The sequence below is a fragment of the Lepus europaeus genome, chromosome 3 (assembly GCF_033115175.1).
Source record: "Lepus europaeus isolate LE1 chromosome 3, mLepTim1.pri, whole genome shotgun sequence".
Classification (NCBI taxonomy): domain Eukaryota; kingdom Metazoa; phylum Chordata; class Mammalia; order Lagomorpha; family Leporidae; genus Lepus; species Lepus europaeus.
In genome coordinates this window covers 72,771,539-72,794,827 of record NC_084829.1, presented here as the reverse complement: position 1 = coordinate 72,794,827, position 23,289 = coordinate 72,771,539, and the positions used below count along the sequence as shown (strand labels likewise).

The 23,289-nt window shown below is 39.8% G+C and overlaps 1 protein-coding gene across 5 annotated transcripts in view; it reads left to right on the top strand.

Moving 5' to 3' along the window:
- Positions 1-23,289, top strand: part of FILIP1 (filamin A interacting protein 1) — a 315,951-nt gene that overhangs the window by 30,772 nt on the left and 261,890 nt on the right. For 2 of the 5 annotated variants that reach the window (XM_062186381.1, XM_062186374.1), the window contains exon 2: positions 19,228-19,275. The exons of the other annotated variants lie outside the window; for them this stretch is intronic. In XM_062186381.1, the coding sequence (XP_062042365.1) occupies positions 19,237-19,275 (39 nt within the window). In that variant the 5' untranslated portion in view covers positions 19,228-19,236. The remainder of the gene's footprint in view (positions 1-19,227; positions 19,276-23,289) is intronic. 5 annotated transcript variants of the gene reach the window in all.

The window sequence follows — 23,289 nt, the reverse complement described above, 5'->3', positions numbered from 1 at the left end:
CATATGGGTGCAGGTGCCCAAGCACTTGGGCCATCCTCCACTGCCTTCCCGGGCCACAGCAAAGAGCTGGACTGGAAGAGGAGCAGCCGAGACTAGAACCGTGCCCATATGGGATGTCGGTGCCGCAGGCAGAGGATTAACCAAGTGAGCCATGGCGCCGGCCACAAACCTGAGCATTTTAAACAAAATTGTAGAGCAAGTGTAAATAGTTAACTCCTTTAAGACAAAGATATTTTAAGCAATTAAACCCAATAAAGGCAACAGAAAACATATGAAATTTCCCAGAGTTGCATAAAATTTTGCTACATAAGTCAGTTACAAAACAGGTAAGCCTTGATCGGAAAGGATTAACATGTGATATCAGCATATGAATTCATCACCTTGGACAGTTAAATACATCATGGAACAAAGAGGTAGACTGGTTTCTGGGCATGGACACAAGCCATTGCAGCTGTTAACCTATGTCCAAAATGGTGCCTGCTCTCTCAGCTTGTTACAGGATGCCATTGCAGGGTGACTGGGGAGAGAGAAACGCACCCCCCCCCCTTTTTTTTCCCCTCTAGTTTGGCAGGTATATTATACCTTGTAGGGCTCCAAACTGGATTCCCTGCAGACTTTTCATGCAGCTTTATATCCAGTGGCTTGGGCTGCTGCAGTTTGGTCTCACCTCTCTCAAACCTGGTGCAGAGTCTCAGGTGCTGGGGTCCTCATTTGTGCGTGGCCACACCCTCCATGTAGGTCTACTGTGTCCCTATAATTTGTGTGGAGTTTCCTCTGCCGTTTTTTCCCTAGCTCTTCCCTGAGACTGCATGCTCTCCACTTTTTTTTTTTTTATCTTCTCCTAGACTAGTGCAGTAAGCTCCCTCCGTATACTGCCTTTTTCTAGTTTTTCTTTTCTTTTTTTTTTTAACTTTTATTTAATAAATATAAATTTCCAAAGTACAACTTTTGGATTATAGCAGCATTTCCCCCCATAACTTCCCTCCCACCTGCAACCATCCCATCTCCCACTCCCTCTCCCATCCCATTCTTCATCAAGATTCATTTTCAATTATCTTTATATACAGAAGATCAACTTAGTATATACTAAGTAAAGATTTCAACAGTTTGCACCCACACAGACACACAAAGTATAGAGTACTGTTTGAGTAGTAGTTTTATCTAGGTCATCTTTTATATCCTGAAGCAATAATTTAAAGTTTTTATTATGAGAGTCTTACACATGGAGCTGGCGCTGTGGCACAGCATGTAAAGCCACTGCCTGAATTGCTGGCATCCCATATGGGCGCCAGTTCGAGTCCCAGCTGCTCCCCACTTCCAATCTAGCTCTCTGTTATGGCCTGGGAAAGCAGTAGAAGATGGCACAAGTCCTTGGGCTCCTGTACCCACATGGGAGACTGGGAAGAAGCTCCTGGCTCCTGGCTTTAGATTGGTGCAGCTTCGACCATTGCAGCCAATTGGAGAGTGAACCAGCAGATGGAAGACCACCCACCCCCCCCGGCTCTCCTTCTCTCTCTGTGTAACTCTGACTTTCAAATAAGTAAATAAATCTTAAAAAAAAAGTCTTAAATATTTTGTTAAATTTACTCCTAGGTAATTGATGTTCTTTCTTTTTTTTGGGGGGGGGGGCAGAATTACAGAGAGTTCCCTTAATCATCTCAGGGCCTTCTCTCAGTCGTTCACAAAGGGCAAACCACACAAGAGAGGTTAAAATAGAGTCTCTCTCTCTCTCTCTCTTTTTTTTTCACCAGAGTGTCTTGGCTTTCCATGCCTAAAATACTCTCATGGGCTTTTTAGCCTGATCCAAATCAACAACAGGAGTCACTGTGCACTTACTCCTCATGTAGGATCTCTGTCCTTAATGTGTTGTACTATGTGAATTAATGCTATAACTAGTACTCAAACAGTATTTTTCACTTTGTGTTTCTGTGTGGGTGCAAACTGTTGAAATCTTTACTTAATATATGCTAAATTGATCTTCTGTATATAAAGATAATTGAAAATGAATCTTGATGTGAATGGGGTGGGAGAGGGAGTGGGAGATGGGAGGGTTGCGGGTGGGAGGGAAGTTATGGGGGGGGGAAGCCACTGTAATCCAAAAGTTGTACTTTGGAAATTTATATTTATTAAATAAAAGTTAAAAAAAAAACCACTGAAAAAAAAATAGAGTCTCAGCTCCATGGAATTACTCCAACCCTAAGCAGTGAGCCCGATCCCTGAGTCTTAAGACCAGCAGCTGTGCTAACCACTTTTAACTGGCTGACAGGGACTCCGTGTGTTTAAAGAGTTGCTGTGGGGGAGTCTGCTTCCTTACCCACCCAGTGAGGCGATCCAGCATTGGTTTGAATTGGATTTGAGTTGGATCTGAGTCATGGCACCAAGCTGTTATGGGAATGACGAAGGTGATCTCGATTGTTGTCTTACGTTCAAGAAGAATTTCCATGCAGGACAGTGAGCAAAGCAAGATTTTTTTAAGTCAGAAATCTCCTGCCACGGTAGTCAGGAGGGGAGCGCCAAGGGAAGGATACTGCTGGGATTTATTTCTTGATTTCTCTTTTAGCAAGATCATTATTGGTGTATAAAAATGCTGCTGTTTTTGGTATGTTGATTTTGTATCTTTCAACTTTACTGAATTGGTTTAATCTGTTCCAACAGCTTTTTGGTGGAGTGTTTAGGTTTTTCTGCATACAACATCGTATCATCTGGAAATATAGACTTGACTTCCTCTTTTCCAGTTTCAATGTCCTTGATTTCTTTCTCCTTCCTAATTGTTCTTGCCAACACTTTCAAAACTATATTGAGTCAGAGTGGTAAAAGTTAGATGTTTTGTCTTATTCCACATCTAAAGGGAAATGCTTTCAGGTTTTCCCATTCAGTATGATACTGGCTAATGGTTTGTCATCCATAGCGTTTATAACTTTGAGGTATGTTCCTTACCTAATTTGTTAAAGGTTTTTATCATGAAGGGATGTTGAATCCTATGAAATGCTTTCTTTGCATCTATTGAAGTGATCATATATTTTTTCTTCATTCTGTTGATGTGATTTATGATGTTTACTAATCTTTCAAATGTTGAACCATCCTTAAATTTCTAGTATAAACACACTTGATTTTGATGTATGATTTTTTTGATGTATTGGATTCAGTTTGTTAATATTTCATTGAAAGTTTTTGCATTTGTGTTCACCAAGGATATTGGTCTTTTTATGTTATGTCTTTGGTTTTGGTATCAGAGTGATGGTGGCCTTGTAAAAAGAGTTTGACAGAGTTCCATGCTTTTCAATATTTTTGAATAGTTTGAAGAGTATTGGAGTTAGCTCCCCTTTAAATGTTTTGTAGAATTCAGCAGTAAAGGGGCTGGTGTTGTGTTATAGGGGGTAAAGCCACTGCCTGCATTGCTAGCATTCCATATAGGTGCCAGTTTGAGTCCCAGCTGCTCTACTTCCAATCCAGCTCCTTGCTAAAGTGCCTGGGAAAGCAGCAGAGGATGGCCCAAGTGCTTGGGCTCCTTTATCCACTTGGAAAACATAGAAGAAACTCCTGGCTACTGGCTTTGGAATGGCTCAGCTCTAGCCATTGTGGCCATTTGGGGAGTGAACCAGCGTATGGAAGGATCTCTCTGTAGGATCTCTCCCTTTCTTCCCTTTCTCTCTGTAACTCTGCCTTTCAACTAAATGAACCTTTAAAAAACAGAATTCAGCAGTAAAACCACCAGGTACTGGACTCTCCTTTGATGGGAGTTTTTTAAAAAGATTTTTTATTTATTTGAAAGGTAGAGGTACAGATATAGAATGAAAGAGGGGGAGAGAGAGAGAGATAGAGGGAGGGAGAGAGAAAAAGAGAGATCCTCCATCTACTGGTCCATTCCCCAAATGACCACAATGGCCAAGGCTGGGCCAGGCCAAAGCCAGGAACCAAGAATTTCATATGGGTTTCCCATGTGGATGGAAGGGTCCAATTCTTTTTTTTTTTTTTTCTAAAGATGTATTTATTTGAAAGGGAGAGTTACAGAGAGATAGGGAGGGAAGGGAGAGACAGAGTAAGAGAGAGAGAGAGAGAGAGAGAGAGAGAGAGAGAGAGAGAGATTCTATTTGGGCCATCTTCTGCTGCCTTTCCAGGCACATCAGCAGGGAACTGGATGATGAGCAGTAGAGCAGCCGGTGCGCAGACCGCCCTAACATAGGATGCTAGCATTGCAGGTGGAGCCTTAACTTGCTACACCAAAATGCCTGTCCCTGATAGGATAGTTTTAATTACTGCTTTAGTCTTGCTGCTTGTTATGGGTCTATTTAGATTTTCTAAATCTTCTTGGTTTAGTCTTTGTGGGTTATATATACCTAGGAATTTATTGATTTCTTTGAAATTTTCCGGTTTGTTAGCATTTGGTTGTTCATAGTAGTTTCTTATAATCCTTTGCATTTTTGTGGTATTGGTTGTAATGTCTCCTTTTTTCATCTCTAATTTTATTTATTTGATTTTTTTCTGTCTTTTCTGCTTTATTAGTCTGGCTAAAGGTTTGTCTATTTTGTTTATATTCTCAAAAAAACAGCTTATTTTGTTGATTTTTGTTTCAATTTCATTTATTTCTGTTCTGATTCTTATTATATCTCACCTCTTACTAATACTGTTTCTGCTTTTCTAAGTCTTTGAGATGAATCATTAGATGATTCATTTCAGATATTGCTTTTTTTAATATAAGCATTTATCACTATAAATTTCTCACATAATATTGCTTTTGCTGTATCCCACAGGTTTTGATATGTTGTATTTCATTTTCATTTGCTTTAAGAAACTTTTTAATTTCCCTTTTAATTTCTTCAGTGATCCAATGGTTCATTAAGTAGAATCTTGTTTAATTTCCATGTATTTGTAAATTTTCTATTTTTCTTCTTGTTGATTTCTAGTTTTATTTCTTTGTGGTCTAAGATGATACATAGTACGATTTCAGTTATTTTAAATTTACTCACACTTGATTTGTGGCCTACTATATAATATATCCTAGAAAATATTTCATGTACTGGTGAGAAAACTATGTATTCTGTTGTTGTTGGGTGAAATGTTCTATAAATGTCTATTAGGTCTATTTGCTCAATAGTATGGTTCAACTCCATTGTATCTTTGGTGATTTTCTGTCTTGATGATCAGTTAGTTCATTGATGACAGTAGGGTGAAGTCACCTACTATTATTGTATTGGAATCTATCTCTCCCTTTAGGTCTAATAATATTTATTTTATGTATTTGTGTGATCTTTGGTTTGGGTGCATATATAATGATTACCTTCTTGCTGAACTGATCCTTTTATCAATATATAATGTGCTTCTTTGTATCTTTTTATGGTTTTTGATTTAAAGTTCATTTTATCTAATATGAGTATAGCTACTCCTGCTTGTTTTTGGTTTCTATTTGAGGATGTTTATCTTTTTCCATCCCTTCACTTTCAGTCTATGTGTATTTTTATCTATAATGTGAATTTCTTATAGCCAGCATATAGCTGGGTCATTTTAAAAAAATATTTATTTACTTATTTGAAAGTCAGAGTGAGAGAGAGAGAGGGAGAAAAAAAAATCTTCCATCTGCTAGTTCGCTTCCCAGATGGCTGCAACTGTGGGGTTGAGCCAGGCAGAAGCCAGAAACTAGGAGCTGCTTCTGGGTTTCCCACATGGGTGCAGGGGCCCAAGCATTTGGGCCATCCTCTGTGTGCCTTCCAGGCCATTAGCAGGGAGCTGGATCAGAAGTGGAGCAGCCAGCACATGAACTGGTACCCGCATGGGATGCTGGCATCACAGGTGGCAGCTTCACCTACTACACAACATTGGCCCAAGTTGGGTCATTAAAAAAAAATCCATTAAGACAACTTATATATTTTGACTGAGAATTTAATCCACTTACCTTCAAGGTTAATATTGATAGATAAGAACTACCGTTATTTTGTTGATTGGCTACTGATTATATCTTTTGTGTTAATGAGTTTGGTACTGTCATGTGTTTTCATAATGCTTACTTCTAATGTAAAACTCTGTGAAGGATTTCTTGTAAAGCTGGTCAAGTGACGATGAATTCTCTGCTTTTCTTGGTCTGCTGTACTCAGCAGTGATGAGGACTTTAAAGGCTCTCCAGTTTTCAGGATGTCTATATGCAATCCTAGCTGCCATGGTGATTCTGCAGAGAAAATGCACCATTCCGTTAGTTCAAACATTTCTTTTCTTTTTTTTTTTTTTTAATAATTTCTTTTTTCCCTGAGATTGTTTGTACTTTCATTATTATAGGAGTATTTTGTTTTATTTCAATGATCAGAGTTATAAAATCTGCTTTGCGATCCTTGTCTGTTAATTTCATCATCTAGACAATTTTGGGATGGATCTTGGTTCCTGATTTTCTTTGTTGAATATGGGTCACACTTTCATATTTCTTAAAATGTTGAGCAGTTTTGGATTGTATCCTGGACTTTGAAGATTGTTATGTAGTTAAGACTCTACATTCTATTAAATTTCTCAAAACAGCATTCATTTTTTTTTAAAGTGGGAAATTAACTTTGCCAAGCTAAAACTGTAACATTCTTTTTCTTGGAAAGCAGCTCAAATTTCTTTTCTTTTTTTTTTAATTTTTTACAGGCAGAGTGGATAGTGAGAGAGAGAGACAGAGAGAAAGGTCTTCCTTTGCCGTTGGTTCACCCTCCAATGGCCGCCTGCGGCCAGTGCGCTGCGACTGGCGCACCGCGCTGATCCGATGGCAGGAGCCAGGTGCTTCTCCTGGTCTCCCATGGGGTGCAGGGCCCAAGGACTTGGGCCATCCTCCACTGCACTCCCTGGCCACAGCAGAGAGCTGGCCTGGAAGAGGGGCAACCGGGACAGAATCGGTGCCCCGACCGGGACTAGAACCCGGTGTGCTGGCGCTGCAAGGTGGAGGATTAGCTTATTGAGCCGCGGCGCCGGCCTAAGCAGCTCAAATTCAGTTCATTCCTTTTGTCGTTAGCTGAGGTACCTAGAGTCTGCCTCATTTGTGAGTAGGTCAGGGGCTTGGGGAGAGTTTATAAGCAGAATTCAGGACTTTCCATTTCTGGATCTCTTCCCTTACGACTTTCCAGGATCTAGCATTGCTCTGAATCCCATCCTCTTGTTCCTAGAGCCAGAAAGACAGTTTTCTATTAGCATTTTAACCATATCAAGTAGTGCTACTTCAGCCTGCCCTCAGGCTCTAATCTGTATGAGTAGAAAACTTTTCTAGTTCCTCCAGATTTTTTTTTAAATTAAACTTTTAATTAATGAATATAAATTTCCAAAGTACAGCTTATGGGTTACAATGGCTTCCCCCTCCCAAAACTTCCCTCCCACCCGCAACCCTCCCCTTTCCCGCTCCCTCTCCCCTTCCAATCACATCATGATTCATTTTCAATTCTCTTTATATACAGAAGATCAGTTTAGTATATATTAGGTAACGATTTCAACAGTTTGCCGCCATATAGCAACACATAGTGAAAAAAAAAATACTGTTGGAGTACTAGTTATAGCATTAAATAAGAGTGTACAGCACATTAAAGACAGAGATCCTACATAATATTTTTTTTAAAAAAATTAATTAATTTTCTATACCATTTCCAATTTAACACCAGGGTTTTTTTATTTCATTTCCAATTATCTTTATATACAGAAGATCGATTCAGTATATAATTAGTAAAGATCACATCAGTTTGTACCCACGCAGAGACACAAAGTGTAAAAATACTGTTTCAGTACTAGTTATAGCATCACTGTACATTAGATAACACATTAAGGACAGATCCCACATGGGATGTAAGTACACAGTGACTCCTGTTGCTGACTTAACAATTTGACACTCCTGTTCATGGCGTCAGTAATCTCCCTAGGCTCTAGTCATGGGTTGGCAGGGCTATGGAAGCCTTTAGAGTTCGCTGACTTTGATCTTCTTCCGATAGGGTCATAGTCAAAGTGGAAGTTCTCTCCTCCCTTCAGAGAAAGGTACTTCCTTCTTTGATGGCCCCATTCTTTCCACTGGGATCTCACTCACAGAGATCTTTCATTTAGGTCTTCTTTTTTTTTTTCTTTTCCATGGTGTCTTGGCTTTCCATGCCTACAATACTCTCATGGGCTCTTCAGCCAGATCCGAATGCCTTAAGGGCTGATTCTGAGGCCAGAGTGTTGTTTAGGACGCCTGCCATTCTATGAGTCTGCTGTGTATCCCATTTCCCATGTTGGATCTTTCTCTCTCTTTTTGATTCTATCAGTTAGTATTAGCAGACACTTGTCTTGTTTGTGTGATCCCTTTGATTCTTAAACCTATCAGAGCCATCAGTTGTGAACTGAAATTGATCACTTGGACTAGTGAGATGGCCTTGGTACATGCCACCTTGATGGGATTGTATTGGAATCCCCTGGCACATTTCTAACTCCATCATTTGTGGCAAGTCAGATTGTGCATGTCCCAAATTGTACATCTCCTCCCTCTCTTATTCCCACTCTTATATTTAACAGGGATCACTTTTCAGTTAAAATTTAAACACCTAAGAATAATTGTGTGTTAATTACAGAGTTCAACCACTAGTACTAGAACAACAACAACAACAACAAATACTAAAAAGGATAAAGTATTACATTGTACATCTAGAGCCAGGACAAGAGCTGATCAGGTCATAGTTTCTTATAGTGTCCATTTCACTACCACAGGTTTCCCCTTTGGTGCTCAGTTGTCGCCGATCAGGGAAAACAAATGAAATTTGTCTCTTTGGGACTGGCTTAATTCACTCAGCATGATGTTTTCCAGATTCCTCCATGTTGTTGCAAATGACTGGGTTTCATTGTTTCTTACTGCTGTATAGTATTCTATGGAGTACATGTCCCATAATTTCTTTATCCAGGCTACTGTTGATGGGCATTTGGGTTGGTTCCAGGTCTTAGCTATTGTGAATTGAGCTGCCATAAACATTAATGTGCAGATGGCTTTTTTATTAGCCAAATTAATTTCCTTTGGGTAAATTCCAAGGAGTGGGATGGCTGGGTTGTATGGTAGGGTTATGTTCAGGTTTCTGAGGAATCTCCAGACTGACTTCCATAGTGGCTTAACCAGTTTGCATTCCCACCAACAGTGGGTTAGTGTCCCTTTTTCCCCACATCCTCTCCAGCATCTGCTGTTGGTAGATTTCTGAATGTGAGCCATTCTCACCGGAGTGAGATGGAACCTCATTGTGGTTTTGATTTGCATTTCTCTGGTGGCTAGTGATCTTGAACATTTTTTCATGTGTCTGTTGGCCATTTGGATTTCCTCTTTCGAAAAATGTCTATTGAGGTCCTTGGCCCATCTCTTAAGTGGGTTGTTTGTTTTGTTGTTGTGGATTTTCTTGATTTCTTTGCAGATTCTGGTTATCAATCCTTTATCTGTAGTATAGTTTGCAAATATTTTTTCCCATTCTGTCGGTTGCCTCTTCACTTTCCTGACTGTTTCTTTTGAAGTACAGAAACTTCTCAATTTGATGCAATCCCAAATGTTAATTTTGGTTTTGACTGCCTGTGCTCCTGGGGTCTTTTCCAAGAAGTCTTTGCCTGCACCTATGTCTTGCAGGGTTTCTCCAATGCTCTCTAATAATTTGATGGTTTCGGTTCGTAGATTTAAGTCTTTAATCCACGTTGAGTGAATTTTTGTGTAAGGTGAAAGGTATGGGTCTTGCTTCAAGCTTCTGCACATGGAAATCCAATTTTCCCAGCACCATTTATTGAATAGGCTGTCCTTATTCCAGGGATTAGTTTTGAATCTTTGATCAAATATAAGTTGGCTGTAGATGTTTGGATTGATTTCTGGTGTTTCTATTCTGTTCCATTGGTCTATCCTTCTGTTTCTGTACCAGTAGCATGCTGTTTTGATAACAACTGCCCTGTAGTATGTCCTGAAATCTGGTATTGTGATGCCTCCGGCTTTGTTTTTGTTGTACAAGATTGCTTTGGCTATTCGAGGTCTTCTCCATATGAATTTCAGCATCATTTTTTCCAGATCTGAGAAGAAGGTCTTTGGTATCTTGATTGGTATTGCATTGACTATATAAATTGCTTTTGGGAGAATAGACATTTTGATGATATTGATTCTTCCAATCCATGAGCATGGAAGATTTCTCCAGTTTTTGGTATCCTCTTCTATTTCTTTCTATAAGGTTTTGTAGTTTTCATCGTAGAGATCTTTAACATCCTTGGTTAAGTTTATTCCAAGGTATTTGATTGTTTTTGTAGCTATTGTGAATGGGATTGATCTTAGAAGTTCTTCCTCAGCCGTGGCATTGCCTGTGTATACAACGGCTGTTGATTTTTGTGCATTGATTTTATATCCTGCTACTTTGCCAAACTCTTCGATGAGTTCCAGTAGTCTCTTAGTAGAGTTCTTTGGATCCCCTAAATAAAGAATCATATCATCTGCAAAGAGGGATAGTTTGAGTTCTTCCTTCCCAATTTGTATCCCTTTAATTTCTTTTTCTTGCCTAATAGCTCTGGCTAGAACTTCCAGAACTATATTGAAGAGCAGTGGTGAGAGTGGGCATCCCTGTCTGGTACCAGATCTCAGTGGAAATGCTTCCAACTTTTCCCCATTCAATAGGATGTTGGCCGTGGGTTTTTCATATATTGCTTTGATTGTATTGAGGAATGTTCCTTCCATACCCAGTTTGCTTAGAGTTTTCATCATGAAAGGGTGTTGTATTTTATCAAATGCTTTCTCTGCATCTATGGAGAGAATCATATGGTTTTTCTTCTGCAGTCTGTTAATGTAGTGTATTACATTGATTGTTTTGCGAATGTTGAACCATCCCTGCATACCAGGGATAAATCCCACTTGGTCTGGGTGGATGATCTTTCTGATGTGTTGTTGCATTCTATTGGCCAGAATTTTATTGAGTATTTTTGCATCTATGTTCATCAGGGATATTGGTCTGTAATTCTCTTTCAATGCTGCATCTTTTTCCGGCTTAGGAATTAAGGTGATGCTGGCTTCATAGAAAGAATTTGGGAGGATTCCCTCTTTTTCGATTATTTTGAATAGTTTGAGAAGAATTGGAGTTAGTTCTTCTCTAAATGTCTGGTAGAACTCAGCAGTGAATCCATCTGGTCCTGGGCTTTTCTTTGTTGGGAGGGCCTTTATTACTGTTTCAATTTCTGTGTCAGTTATGGGTCTGTGTAGGTTTTCTATGTCTTCCTGGCTCAATTTAGGTAGGTTGTATGTGTCCAAGAATCTGTCCATTTCTGATAGATTTCCCTGTTTGCTGGCATACAAGTCCTTGTAGTAATTTCTGATGATTCTTTTTATTTCTGTAGTGTCTGTTGTTACGTTTCCATTTTCATCTCTGATCCTGTTGATTTGGGTCTTTTCTCTTCTTTTTTTAGTGAGTTGGGCCAATGGGGTGTCAATTTTGTTTATTTTTTCAAAAAACCAGCTCCTCATTTGGCTGATTTTTTGTAATGTTTTTTTGGATTCAATCCTGTTGGTTTCTTCTTTGATTTTAATTATTTCTCTTCTCCTACTGGGTTTGGGTTTGGTTTGCTGCAGATTTTCTAGATCCTTGAGATGACTTGAAAGCTCATCTATTTGGTGCCTTTCAAATTTCTTGATGTAGGCACCTATTGATATAAACTTTCCTCTTAACACTGCTTTTGTTGTATCCTAGAGGTTTTGGTATGTTGTGCTTTTATCGTCATTTACTTCCAGAAAATTTTTGATTTCTCTTTTAATTTCTTCTATGACCCATTGTTCATTCAGGAGCATGTTGTTCAATCTCCATGTGTTTGCACGTGCTCTAGGGATTCCCGAGTTGCTAATTTCCAATTTCATTCCTTTGTGGTCTGAGAAGCTGCATGGTATGATTCTAATTCTTTTGAATTTGCTGAGACTTGCTTTATGGCCTAGTATGTGGTCAATCCTAGAGAAGGTTCCATGTACTGCTGAGAAGAATGTAAAGTCCTTAGATGTAGGATGAAATGTTCTGTAGATATCTGTTAGATCCATTTGGGCTATAGTGTCATTTAAATCTACTGTCTCCTTGTTGATCTTCTTTCCTGTTGATCTGTCTATCTCTGAGAGTGGAGTATTGAAGTCCCCCAGTACTATTGTATTGGGGTCTAAGTCTCCCTTTAAGTCCCTTAACAAGTCTTTTAAATAAGCTGGTGCCCTGTAATTAGGTGCATATACATTGATAACTGTTATATCTTCCTGTTGAATGGATCCCTTAATCATTATATAGTGCCCCTCTTTGTCTCTCCTAACAGTTTTTGTGGTAAAGTTTATGTTGTCTGATATTAAGATGGCTACACCTGCTCTTTTTTCATTTCTGTTGGCATGGTATATCTTTTTCCAGCCTTTCACTTTCAGTCTGTATGCATCATTGTTGGAAATATGAGTTTCTTGTAAGCAGCAAAAAGATGGGTTTTGTTCTTTAACCCAATCAGCCAATTGGTGTCTTTTAACTGGACAGTTCAAGCCATTAACATTCAATGTGACTATTGAGAAGGAGTAACTTTGCCCTGTCATTTACCAAAGATTTTTTTCTAATATATGGTTTGAGACTCCTGTGATCTTTTGCTGTGAGGTTTCCTTCCTTTATCTTCTTTCATATTGGTTACCGTGTTTCTGTGTTTACAGACGTCTTTAAGCATCTTTTGCAGGGCTGGACGAGTGGCAACAAATTCTTTCAGTTTCTGTTTGCTGTGAAAGGTCTTTATTTCACCTTCATTCACAAATGAGAGCTTTGCAGGATATAATATTCTGGGCTGGCAGTTTTTCTCTCTTAGTACCTGGGCTATATCTCGCCATTCTCTCCTAGCTTGTAGGGTTTCTGAAGAGAAGTCAGCTGTGAGTCTAATTGGAGATCCTCTGAGAGTAATCTGGCGTTTCTCTCTTGCACATTTTAGGATCTTTTCTTTGTGTTTCACTGTGGTGCGTTTGATTACGACGTGTCGTGGTGAGGATCTCTTTTGATCATGTTTATTAGGGGTTCTATGAGCTTCCTGTACTAGGATGTCTCTGTCCTTCTCCAAACCTGGGAAATTTTCTGCTAGTATCTCACTAAAAAGGCCTTCTAATCCTTTCTCTCTCTCCATGCCTTCAGGAACTCCTAGAACCCGAATGTTGGGTTTTTTAATAGTATCCTGTAGATTCCTGACAGTATTTTTTAGATTTCTTTTTTTTTTATTAAACTTTTATTTAATGAATATAGATTTCCAAAGTACAGCTTATGGGTTACAATGGCTTCCCCCTCCCAAAACTTCCCTCCCACCCGCAACCCTCCCCTTTCCCACTCCCTCTCCCCTTCCAATCACATCAAGATTCATTTTCAATTCTCTTTATATACAGAAGATCAGTTTAGTATATATTAGGTAACGATTTCAACAGTTTGCCCCCATATAGCAACACAAAGTGAAAAAAAAATACTGTTGGAATACTAGTTATAGCATTAAATAAGAGTGTACAGCACATTAAAGGCAGAGATCCTACATAATATTTTTTAAAAAATTAATTAATTTTCTATGCCATTTCCAATTTAACACCAGGTTTTTTTTTTTCATTTCCAATTATCTTTATATACAGAAGATCGATTCAGTATATAATTAGTAAAGATCACATCAGTTTGTACCCACGCAGAAACACAAAGTGTAAAAATACTGTTTCAGTACTAGTTATAGCATCACTGCACATTAGACAACACATTAAGGACAGATCCCACATGGGATGTAAGTACACAGTGACTCCTGTTGCTGACTTAACAATTTGACACTCCTGTTCATGCTGAGTGAATTAAGCCAGTCCCAAAGAGACAAATTTCATTTGTTTTCCCTGATCGGCGACAACTGAGCACCAAAGGGGAAACCTGTTGAAGAGAAATGGACACTATAAGAAACAATGAACTGATCAGCTTTTGTCCTGACTCTAGATGTACAATGTAATACTTTATCCTTTTTAGTATTTGTTGTTGTTGTTGTTGTTCTAGTACTAGTGGTTGAACTCTGTAATTAACACACAATTATTCTTAGGTGTTTAAATTTTAACTGAAAAGTGATCCCTGTTAAATTTAAGAGTGGAAAAAGAGAGGGAGGAGATGCACAATTTGGGACATGCACAATCTGACTTGCCACAAATGATGGAGTTAGAAATGTGCCAGGGGATTCCAATACAATCCCATCAAGGTGGCATGTACCAATGCCATCTCACTAGTCAAAGTGATCAATTTCAGTTCACAACTGATGGCTCTGATAGGTCTAAGAATCAAAGGGATCACACAAACAAGACAAGTGTCTGCTAATACTAACTGATAGAATCAAAAAGGGAGAGAAAGATCCAGCATGGGAAGTGGGATACACAGCAGACTCATAGAATGGCAGATGTCCTAAATAACACTCTGGCCTCAGAATCAGCCCTGAAGGCATTTGGATCTGGCTGAAGAGCCCATGAGAGTATTGTAGGCATAGAAAGCCAAGATACCATGGAAAAGAAAAAAAGAAGAAGACCTAAATGAAAGATCTTTGTTAGTGAGATCCCAGTAGAAAGAACGGGGCCATCAAAGAAGGAAGTACCTTTCTCTGAAGGGAGGAGAGAACTTCCACTTTGACTATGACCCTATCGGAATAAGATCAAAGTCAGCGAACTCTAAAGGCTTCCATAGCCCTGGCAACTCATGACTAGAGCCTAGGGAGATTACTGACACCATGAACAGGAGTATTTTTTAGATTTCTGATTTCTTCTTCTTTGCTTTGATTTGACTGTTTCCTTTCCTGTTCTCTGTCTTCTAATTCCGATATTCTCTCTTCTGCTTCGCCCATTCTGTTTTTAAGGCTTTCTAATGCGTTTGTCATTTGATCTATTGAGTTCTTCATTTCATTGTGGTTTTTTGTCACTATCACAGTTTCATGTTCTACTAGTTGTTTCATTTCATTTTGATTCCTCCTTAATATTTCATTTTCATGAGAGAGATTTTCTATCTTGTTCATTAAGTATTTCTGTAGTTCAAGAATTTGTTTTTGAGAACTTCTTAATGTTCTTATCAATTTTTTGAGATCTGCTTCTTGCATTTCCTCTATCTCTTCATCTTCATAATCTTGCATTGGTGTGTCTTGTTCATTTGGAGGCATCATAGTGTCTTCCTTGCTCTTGTTACCTCGGCTTCTACGTTTGTTGTTTGGCATGTTGGAGATAATTTATGTTTTTTTTTTTTTGCTGTGGTGTTTTTTTCTCGTTATACTATGCCTCTAGGTGGGCTTTCTGCTTTGATGGATCCTTAGGGGCTGTGATGGGTGTGGCCAGAGAGCTCTGCTTGATTCTTCAGGTTTAAGGCTGTGCAAAAAGCGACTCACCCAGATTGTTCACTCCCTTGCTCCTTACTGGATTGCTCTCTCTCTCTCTCTCTCTCTTTTTTTTTTTTTTTTTGACTCAGTTGGGAAGTAATCGCGAATGGCTGAGTGAAATTGAGGGTAGTTGAAATCTGGCCTCTGTGAGTATTCGTTTGATCTATGGCTGGGACCACACAAAGAGTTTATGCAGCCCTCAATGTGTTCTCAAGATTCACCAAATTCCGAAGTTACTGAGTTTGTGGCTGCACTTTAGATATGTAAAATGGCTCCTGTTCTTTGTTTTGCTCATTGAGTGACAAGAGAGGCCTCTGCTTCCCCCCCCCAATGTCTCAGGTTTCTGCTGTCTTTGTCTTACCTCCCTCCCGTTCCCGTGCTGGGGAGATTCTGCGGCTCCTTTCCTGTGGTTGAGTTTCCACGCGGTGGGCTCCCTGTAGGTCCTCTGTGTCACATCCACTAGGTCCGGAAGCGTTTCCTCTGCAGTTTTTTTCTTGAGTCTTTTCCTGAGGCTACAGTAATTCCACTTTTATGAAACTTTATTTTCCTAAACTACGGCGCACGTCCTCACTATCCGCCATCTTGGCTCCGCCAGTTCCTCCAGATTTTAACTCTTCTAGAATTTGTTTGCTTTTGTTCACTCACCAGTAATTTCAGGTCATTGATTTTGATCATTTTTTTTTCTGTTCAGAGGCTGTGAGTGAAACTTGTAAGTATTTATTTGTGAAATCGTTGAGTCTGATAGGATCTTACTTGACCATCTGAGAAAAATTCCACATCATATCTTATTGGGATTGAACCTGTTTTCCCAAATTGGAACCATATCATTTTATTCATTTGCTTGTGCTGTCTCACTTTCCCCACTTCCTCACACATGCTTCCTAAACTACCTGCATCTGAGACTTTATCTCATGGCCCAACTTGGGGCTAACTAAATTAGGACTCATTTATGAAGCTATTTGGTCATTCAAATACATTATATATTGTTTTATTTTTAAAATTGAATAATTTATTTGAAGGACAGAATGAGAGAGAGAGAGAGAGAGAGAGAGAGAGAGAGAGAGAGAGAGAATCTTCCATCTTTGATCTCTCACATGGTTGACAGGAGCCAAAATATTAGAGCAGTGCTCCATTGCCTTTCCAGGCACTTTAGTGAAACGCTGGATTGAAAGCAGAGTAGCTCAGTCTCGAACAGGCACTCTGATATTGAAGGTGGATGTCACAATCAGAGGCTTAACTTGCTGCATCCTGGTGCTGGCCCCCAAACATATTATTTTATTTAACTTTCCCAGCAGCCCATAGAAGTGTACTGTGAGAACTTAGATTTATTTATTTAAAGATTTTGTTTATTTATTTGTCAGGTAGAGTTACCGACAGTGTGTGAGAGAGAGAGACAGATCTGTTGGTTCACTCCCCAAGTGGCCACAACAGCTGGAGCTACGCCAATCTGAATCCAGGAGCTAGGTGCTTCCTCCCTGTTAGCCATCACAAAACATAACGAACACGGGACTAAGGGAAAGGGTTTATTGGGGAAAACTCAGTTGACCGGAGGGAAGGGGTGGAGAGGGAAAAAGAGAGAAAAAGAGAGTGTAAGAGAGAGAGAGAGAGAGAGAGAGGAGAGGAGATAGTGAAGAGAAGATAGAGCAGAGATGAGCCAAGAGAGCAGGAGAGAAGCCAAGAGAGCCACGTGTTCAGGAACAGATCCTTTTAAAACTTTGCCTGAGGGTGGGCAGGGAAGCAGGAGCAGCGAATCCCATTAGGTTGGGGGTGGATCTTGACAACAGAGGTTGGGCCATGTGGCCACCTGGCTTCCAGAAATGGCAGCGGGGGGCTAGAGCTTGGGATGTAAATCAGGGTATAGATCGCGCCATAGATAAAACTGTGCCAGTTTCCTAACACTCCCGGTCTCCCTTGCGGGTGCAGGGGCCAAAACACCTGGGCCATCCTCCACTGCCCTCCCAGGCCACAGCAGAGAGCTGGACTGGAAGAGGAACAACCATGACTAGAACCGGCGCCCATTTGGAATGCTGGTGCCGCAGGCAGAAGATTAACCTAGTGCGCCATGGCGCCGGCCCCAAGATTTATTTATTTGAGAGGCAGAGTTACAGGCAGAGAGAGAGAGGTCTTCCATCCAATGGTTCACTCCCCAAATGGCCGCAATGGCCAAGGTTGGGCTGATCTGAAGCCAGGAGCCAGGAGCTTCTTCCAGGCCTTCCACGTAGGTGCAGAAGCCCAAGCACTTGGGTCATCTTCTGCTGCTTTCCCAGGCCATAGCAGAGAGCTGGATCTGAAGAGAAGCAGCTGGGACTTGTACCGGCACCCATATGGGATGCCAACACTGCAAACAGAGGGTTAGCCCACAGTGCCACAGTGCTGGCTGCCCTTTGTTTTAACAAGTTTCATTGTGATTGTATCTTGCCTGTGATAATATATTCAATAAATTGGAGAAGATTGTATCTTGCCTGTGATAATATATTCAATAAATTGGAGAATCTGATTTTAAAACCAGAAGTATCTATTTCTGAAATCTTACAACACTGTGTGTTTTGTGTCTTAAATGAGATACTGTGGCTACAGAAAATAAGTGTCTGTAATATATGGGAGTATTTTATCAGTCAGCTTTCACTGGATTACAATCTCAAATTCTCATTGGTTTACAATTATAAATACTTATTTTGTACTGATAAATTCCTGTTCTTTACTTCTGATTGGATGTTTTGGCTCTGCTCAGACTTCAGGCTAAGTGTGCTCTGTTTATTTCCTTATATGGTGATCTAAACTGAACGAGAGCCTTGTGTGCAATGTTTTTTTCTTATGGCAGAGGCACAGGAACTAGGAGACTTTGGGAATTTTGTAATCTTCCTAGAAACTTCCGTTTGGAAGTAACAAATAGCAAATAACCAATTGTCCAAAGCAAGTCACATGTCTGAACATGAAATCAGTCGGTTGGATAAATATATTTGATTCACAAAGAAGGAGGAAGTGAATAATTACAAACGATATCCTACAGATATGATCATTTTTCTTGCACAATGCTACAGTCACTGTTTTCCAACCATCAGAGAGGGAGATGGATCATAAAAGACATGACTACTTGAAATGGCAAGAGTGCCATGGAGTATTTTACTAGGTGCCAAAAGACAACTTTAGACGAGAGCTGTTATAGATGTTCAGAGAATTAGCATGAGCCACAAGGACTGGGAATGGTCTTATGAGTGAGAAGGAGTTGGAGCTGGGTCTTGGGAGATGCCTAAAATTTGGATACAAATCATTCTAAGAAGTTATACAGGACAAGCGAAGGTACTGAGTTGGCCTAGTCTGGCCCAGTTGTGGAGGTGCTCTTGGGGGAAAGATCATGGGAGGCAGATTGGAGAGCCTGAATGTCAGGCAGGAGACAATAAGGAGATTAGTAACAACACAATTCATAACTGAAAAGTTATGTTTTGGTAAGGTAGTCCAGGCAATGCTGTGGGAGGGCAGATGGCAGGGAGCTTTCCTCTACCACTATATGTAGCAGTCATTCTTCCTTCTAAGTTGTACACTGGCTCTGAGAGACACGTAAATGACAAGAATGTAGTGAGCATTTCAAATATTTCCTCAATGCAGACTTGACTCCCACTAGTAAAAAAATGAAAATTGTTTTGCTTGTTTTTCTCTGAATGTCTTTTCTGAGCAAATAAAGAACATGCTTTGGTAGGAGACAACACTTCCCACACAAAAACATAATTAAATCAACATGTCAGGTTGTATGTGCAATGAAACATTAAAAACTGGAGGAAAATATTTGTGTACTATCATTTTTATTTTGCTTTTGAACTAAGGAAAGACAATTTGCAAAGTTTTTGTTGTGCACTTAAAAACAGAGAAACAACTGCTGAAACTTTCCATCTTCAAATTTCTTAGCAAAATACAATGCCCAGAAGCTTTTGGAAGGCAGTGACGGTGGCTGTGGTAAGAGTTTCCATCCGTTATTCTATTCCATTGTTTCTATTTTTCTTATTTGTTGCTGTAACTGTTTTTGGTTCATTAGTTCTTTGGATAAACATTTGTTGTGCTATTGGTGCTCTATTTTGGATTCAAAAATTATTAACAGGTATTTGAATGAGGTTGTATGATTTTCAAAATTAGATTTATTACTTAGTAGATTATGATTTAGATTTATGACATGGTAGAGAAAAACTAATAATTCATGCATTTATCAATCCTTAAATCAGACACCTGAAAGTTAAGAGTTCCTTTTGTATGTATTGGGCCAACATTATTTATGCCATGAAAGCTACATTGGTTCATAATTCATATGATATTGAAAGTAGGTGTCGCAGGATGAGAAGCACTTTTAAAAATACATAGGTTAATACCTGGCATGTTTGAGAGTGGAAATGAAGGGGAGAGAATGGAACATTTATTTAGATATTCTTCAATCCCAGGCACTGTGTCAAGAGCTTTACTTACTTGTAATAACCATATAAATCAGTAGTCGTTATTATTTTTGCTTCACAAATGAGAAAGGTCAGGCTTTCAGCTGAAGACCTCATATAGAGTAGAAGACAGAGATGGTGCTCTGTGTAGGTGGATTTGACTATAAATTCCAATCTTCTTCCACTATGTAATGTTGTTTCCACAGTGCTCCATTCTTTATCTCCTAATCAGTATTTAAGGGACCTAGAATCCACATAGAATCTAGAATTTCTACTTTAGACAATGAAGGACTTATATATCAATGATCCATGGTTTTCAGAAGTTCAAATTTTAAAAAATGTAATTAGTACCATAAGCCAAGGAATTAAATTTATAATTTGGCACTTAAAATATTTATTCATTGTAAAAACAATTTCATTACAATAATAAATTTTTTAAAAACGTTTATTTAATGAATATAAATTTCCAAAGTACAGCTTATGGATTACAATGGCTTCCCCCCGCCCCCATAACTCCCCTCCTACCTGCAACCCTCCCCTTTCCCGCTCCCTCTCCCCTTCCATTCACATCAAGATTCATTTTCAATTCTCTTTATATACAGAAGATCAGTTTAGTATATATTAAATAAAGATTTCAACAGTTTGCACCCACATAGCAACACAAAGTGAAAAAATACTGTTGGAGTACTAGTTATAGCATTAAATCACAATGTACAGCACATTAAGGACAGAGATCTCTCACTGGGTTGCCAAGGTTACTGAGTTTGTGTACTCTGTGAGTTCTCTCGCCCCCACCTCAGATTTTCACAGTCTCAGTTCGTTAGCTCCACACTTTTACTAGATCCTAACCTCCTGTTATTTCTCCCCACCAGAGTCAGGTTTTTCTGCTTGGCTAATGGTGGGCGCCGTTTTACATACGTAAAATGGTACCTGCTCTTTGTCTTGCTCGGCTTTCTAAGGTGAGTGGAGAGAGAGGCTAGTGACCGTGCTGGTTCCCCTTATTTATTCGTTTTTTTCTCTCTTCCAGTCAGCCTGGTGAACTTTCCCCAGTGCCTCAGGCCTCGTTCTGCCTTTCCCCGCCAATGTCTTGGGTTACTGAGGTTTTTGTCTCACCTCCCCTTCCAGCACTGGCGCGCAGACTCTGTGGCTGGGCTTCTGCACTGTGGGCAACCTTGCTCTCCCCGTAGGTCCTCCGTGTCACATCCACTAGATCCGGAAGAGTTTCCTCTGCATTTTTTTCCTAAGCCTTTTCCTGAGGCTACAGTAATTCCACTTTTATGAAACTAAATTTTCCCGGACTATTGGTGCACGCCCTCACTATTCCGCCATCTTCCCTTTATTCTCGAATGATTTTTTAAAAGGGTTTATTTATATATTTGAAAACCAGGGGTACACAGAGAGAGAGAGATACAACAAGAGATCTTCCATCAGAGGTTTACTCACCAGATGGTTGCAATGGTCAGGGTTGAATCAGGCTGAAGACAGGAGCCAGGAGCTTCATCCATGGCTCCCACATGGGTGAAAGGGACCCAAGTACTTGGACCATCTTCTGCTGCTTTTCCCAGGCCATGAACAGAGAGTTGGACAGGAAGGGGAGCAGTCAGAATTCAAATTGGTGCCCATATGGATTGCTGGCATAACTTAACCCACTAAGCCACAATGCTAACCCCAATGATGAAAAAAAAAATTTTTTTGACAGGCAGAGTTAGACAGTGAGAGAGACAGAGAGAAAGGTCTTCCTTCCGTTGGTTCACCCCCAAAATGGCCACTGCACCTGGTGTGCTGCGCTGATCCGAAGCCAGGAGCCAGGTGCTTCCTCCTGGTCTCCCATGCGGGTGCAGAGCCCAAGCATTTGGGCCATCCTCCACTGCCTTCCCAGGCCACAGCAGAGAGCTGGACTGGAAGAGGAGCAACCGGGACAGAATCTGGGGTGCCGGCGCCGCAGGCGGAGGATTAGCCAAGTGAGCCGCGGCGCCAGCCTCAATGATGAAAATTTAAGAAACATCCAAACTTGACCATAAACCAGCATCATGTATTTTTACATGTTCTCTTTTAGTATTTGTTCATATGTATACACAATTTGCTAAGAATTATGTTCTTTAATTAAAAAAGTTGTAATAAATATATGCTATTTTATAAGTGGAGAGGTCCTAATACCAAGATATTCCTATCATAATTGAAATTTAGGCTTTTTTTATTTTAAATATTTATTTTATTTCTTAGAAAGGCAGAGGTGCAGAGAGAAAGAGGGAGAGATATACAGAGATCTTCCATCTGTTGGTTCACACCCCAAGTGGTCACAACGGCTAGGGGTGTGTCACGCAGAAGCCAGGGGCCAAGATCTTCATCCCATGTGGGTGCAAGGGATGAAGCACTTGGTCCATCTTCCATTCCTTTCCCAGGCACACTGGCAGAGAGCTGAATCAGAAGTGGAGCAGCCAGGACTCCCACTTGCATGCATATGGGATGACTGCATTGTAGGCGGCTGCTTAATCCATTACATCACAATGCCAGCCCATGTTTTTAATTTATTTTTATTTTTTACTACAATGTAATAAACATTCTAACTCATACAATATTTTCCTTATTTTGTATGATTTGTTTTGAAAGGCAAGAGAGTCAGAGAGATTTACCTTATCTGCTGGTTCACTTCCCAAACACTTGCAATAGCCAGGACTGATTTAGAACAAAGCAAGGATCCAGAAACTTGATACTGGTCTCACATGTGGATGGGGAGACTTAAGTATTTGAAACATGCTGTTTTTGAGAGTGCACATTAGCAGGAAGCTGGAATTACAAGTGGATGCAGGACTCCAACCCAGGCACTCTGATAGGGGATGTGGGTAACCCAAATGGCATTTTAACTGCAGCACCAAACACTTGCCCCGTGTATAATTGCTTTATGATAAATATTAAGACATACTGTATCAAAGAGCTTAAAATTAAAAATTAATATATAATGTTCTACTTAAGCCATTTTAAGCCTAATGGAATTGAAAATCACATTGAAAGTGTTATAATACTGAAATGCTGTTGTATCAAGGATTTTTTTCCAAGTTTATCCTTAGGCTTGATGATTTGCTAGAAGGACTCACAGAACTCAGAAAAACTGTTATCTTCATAATTATTATTTATTACATTAAAAGAATAAGATTTAAATCAGCAATTGGGGGAGTGGACCATTAGCTTTGTGGTTAAGACTCTCACGTGCCACACTGAATGCCTGGGCTCAATTCCCAGCTTTGCCCTAGCTTCTTGTGAATGAAAACCCTGGGAGGCAATGGTGATGACTCAAGTGATTAGGTCTCTGCTTGCTAATGTGAGATACCTGGATTGAATCTTGGTTCCTGACATTGGCCCTGGCCCAGTACTGGCCATTGCAGGCATTTGGGGAGTGAATTAGTAGATGAGAGCTCTCTGTTTTTCACTTTTTGGCTTTTTCCCCCTCTCAGATAAAAAAAAATATATATATGATATCTGTATTATATATTTTATATGTATAATTTATAAGTTATACAAGTAATATATATTATCCATAAACAAAATA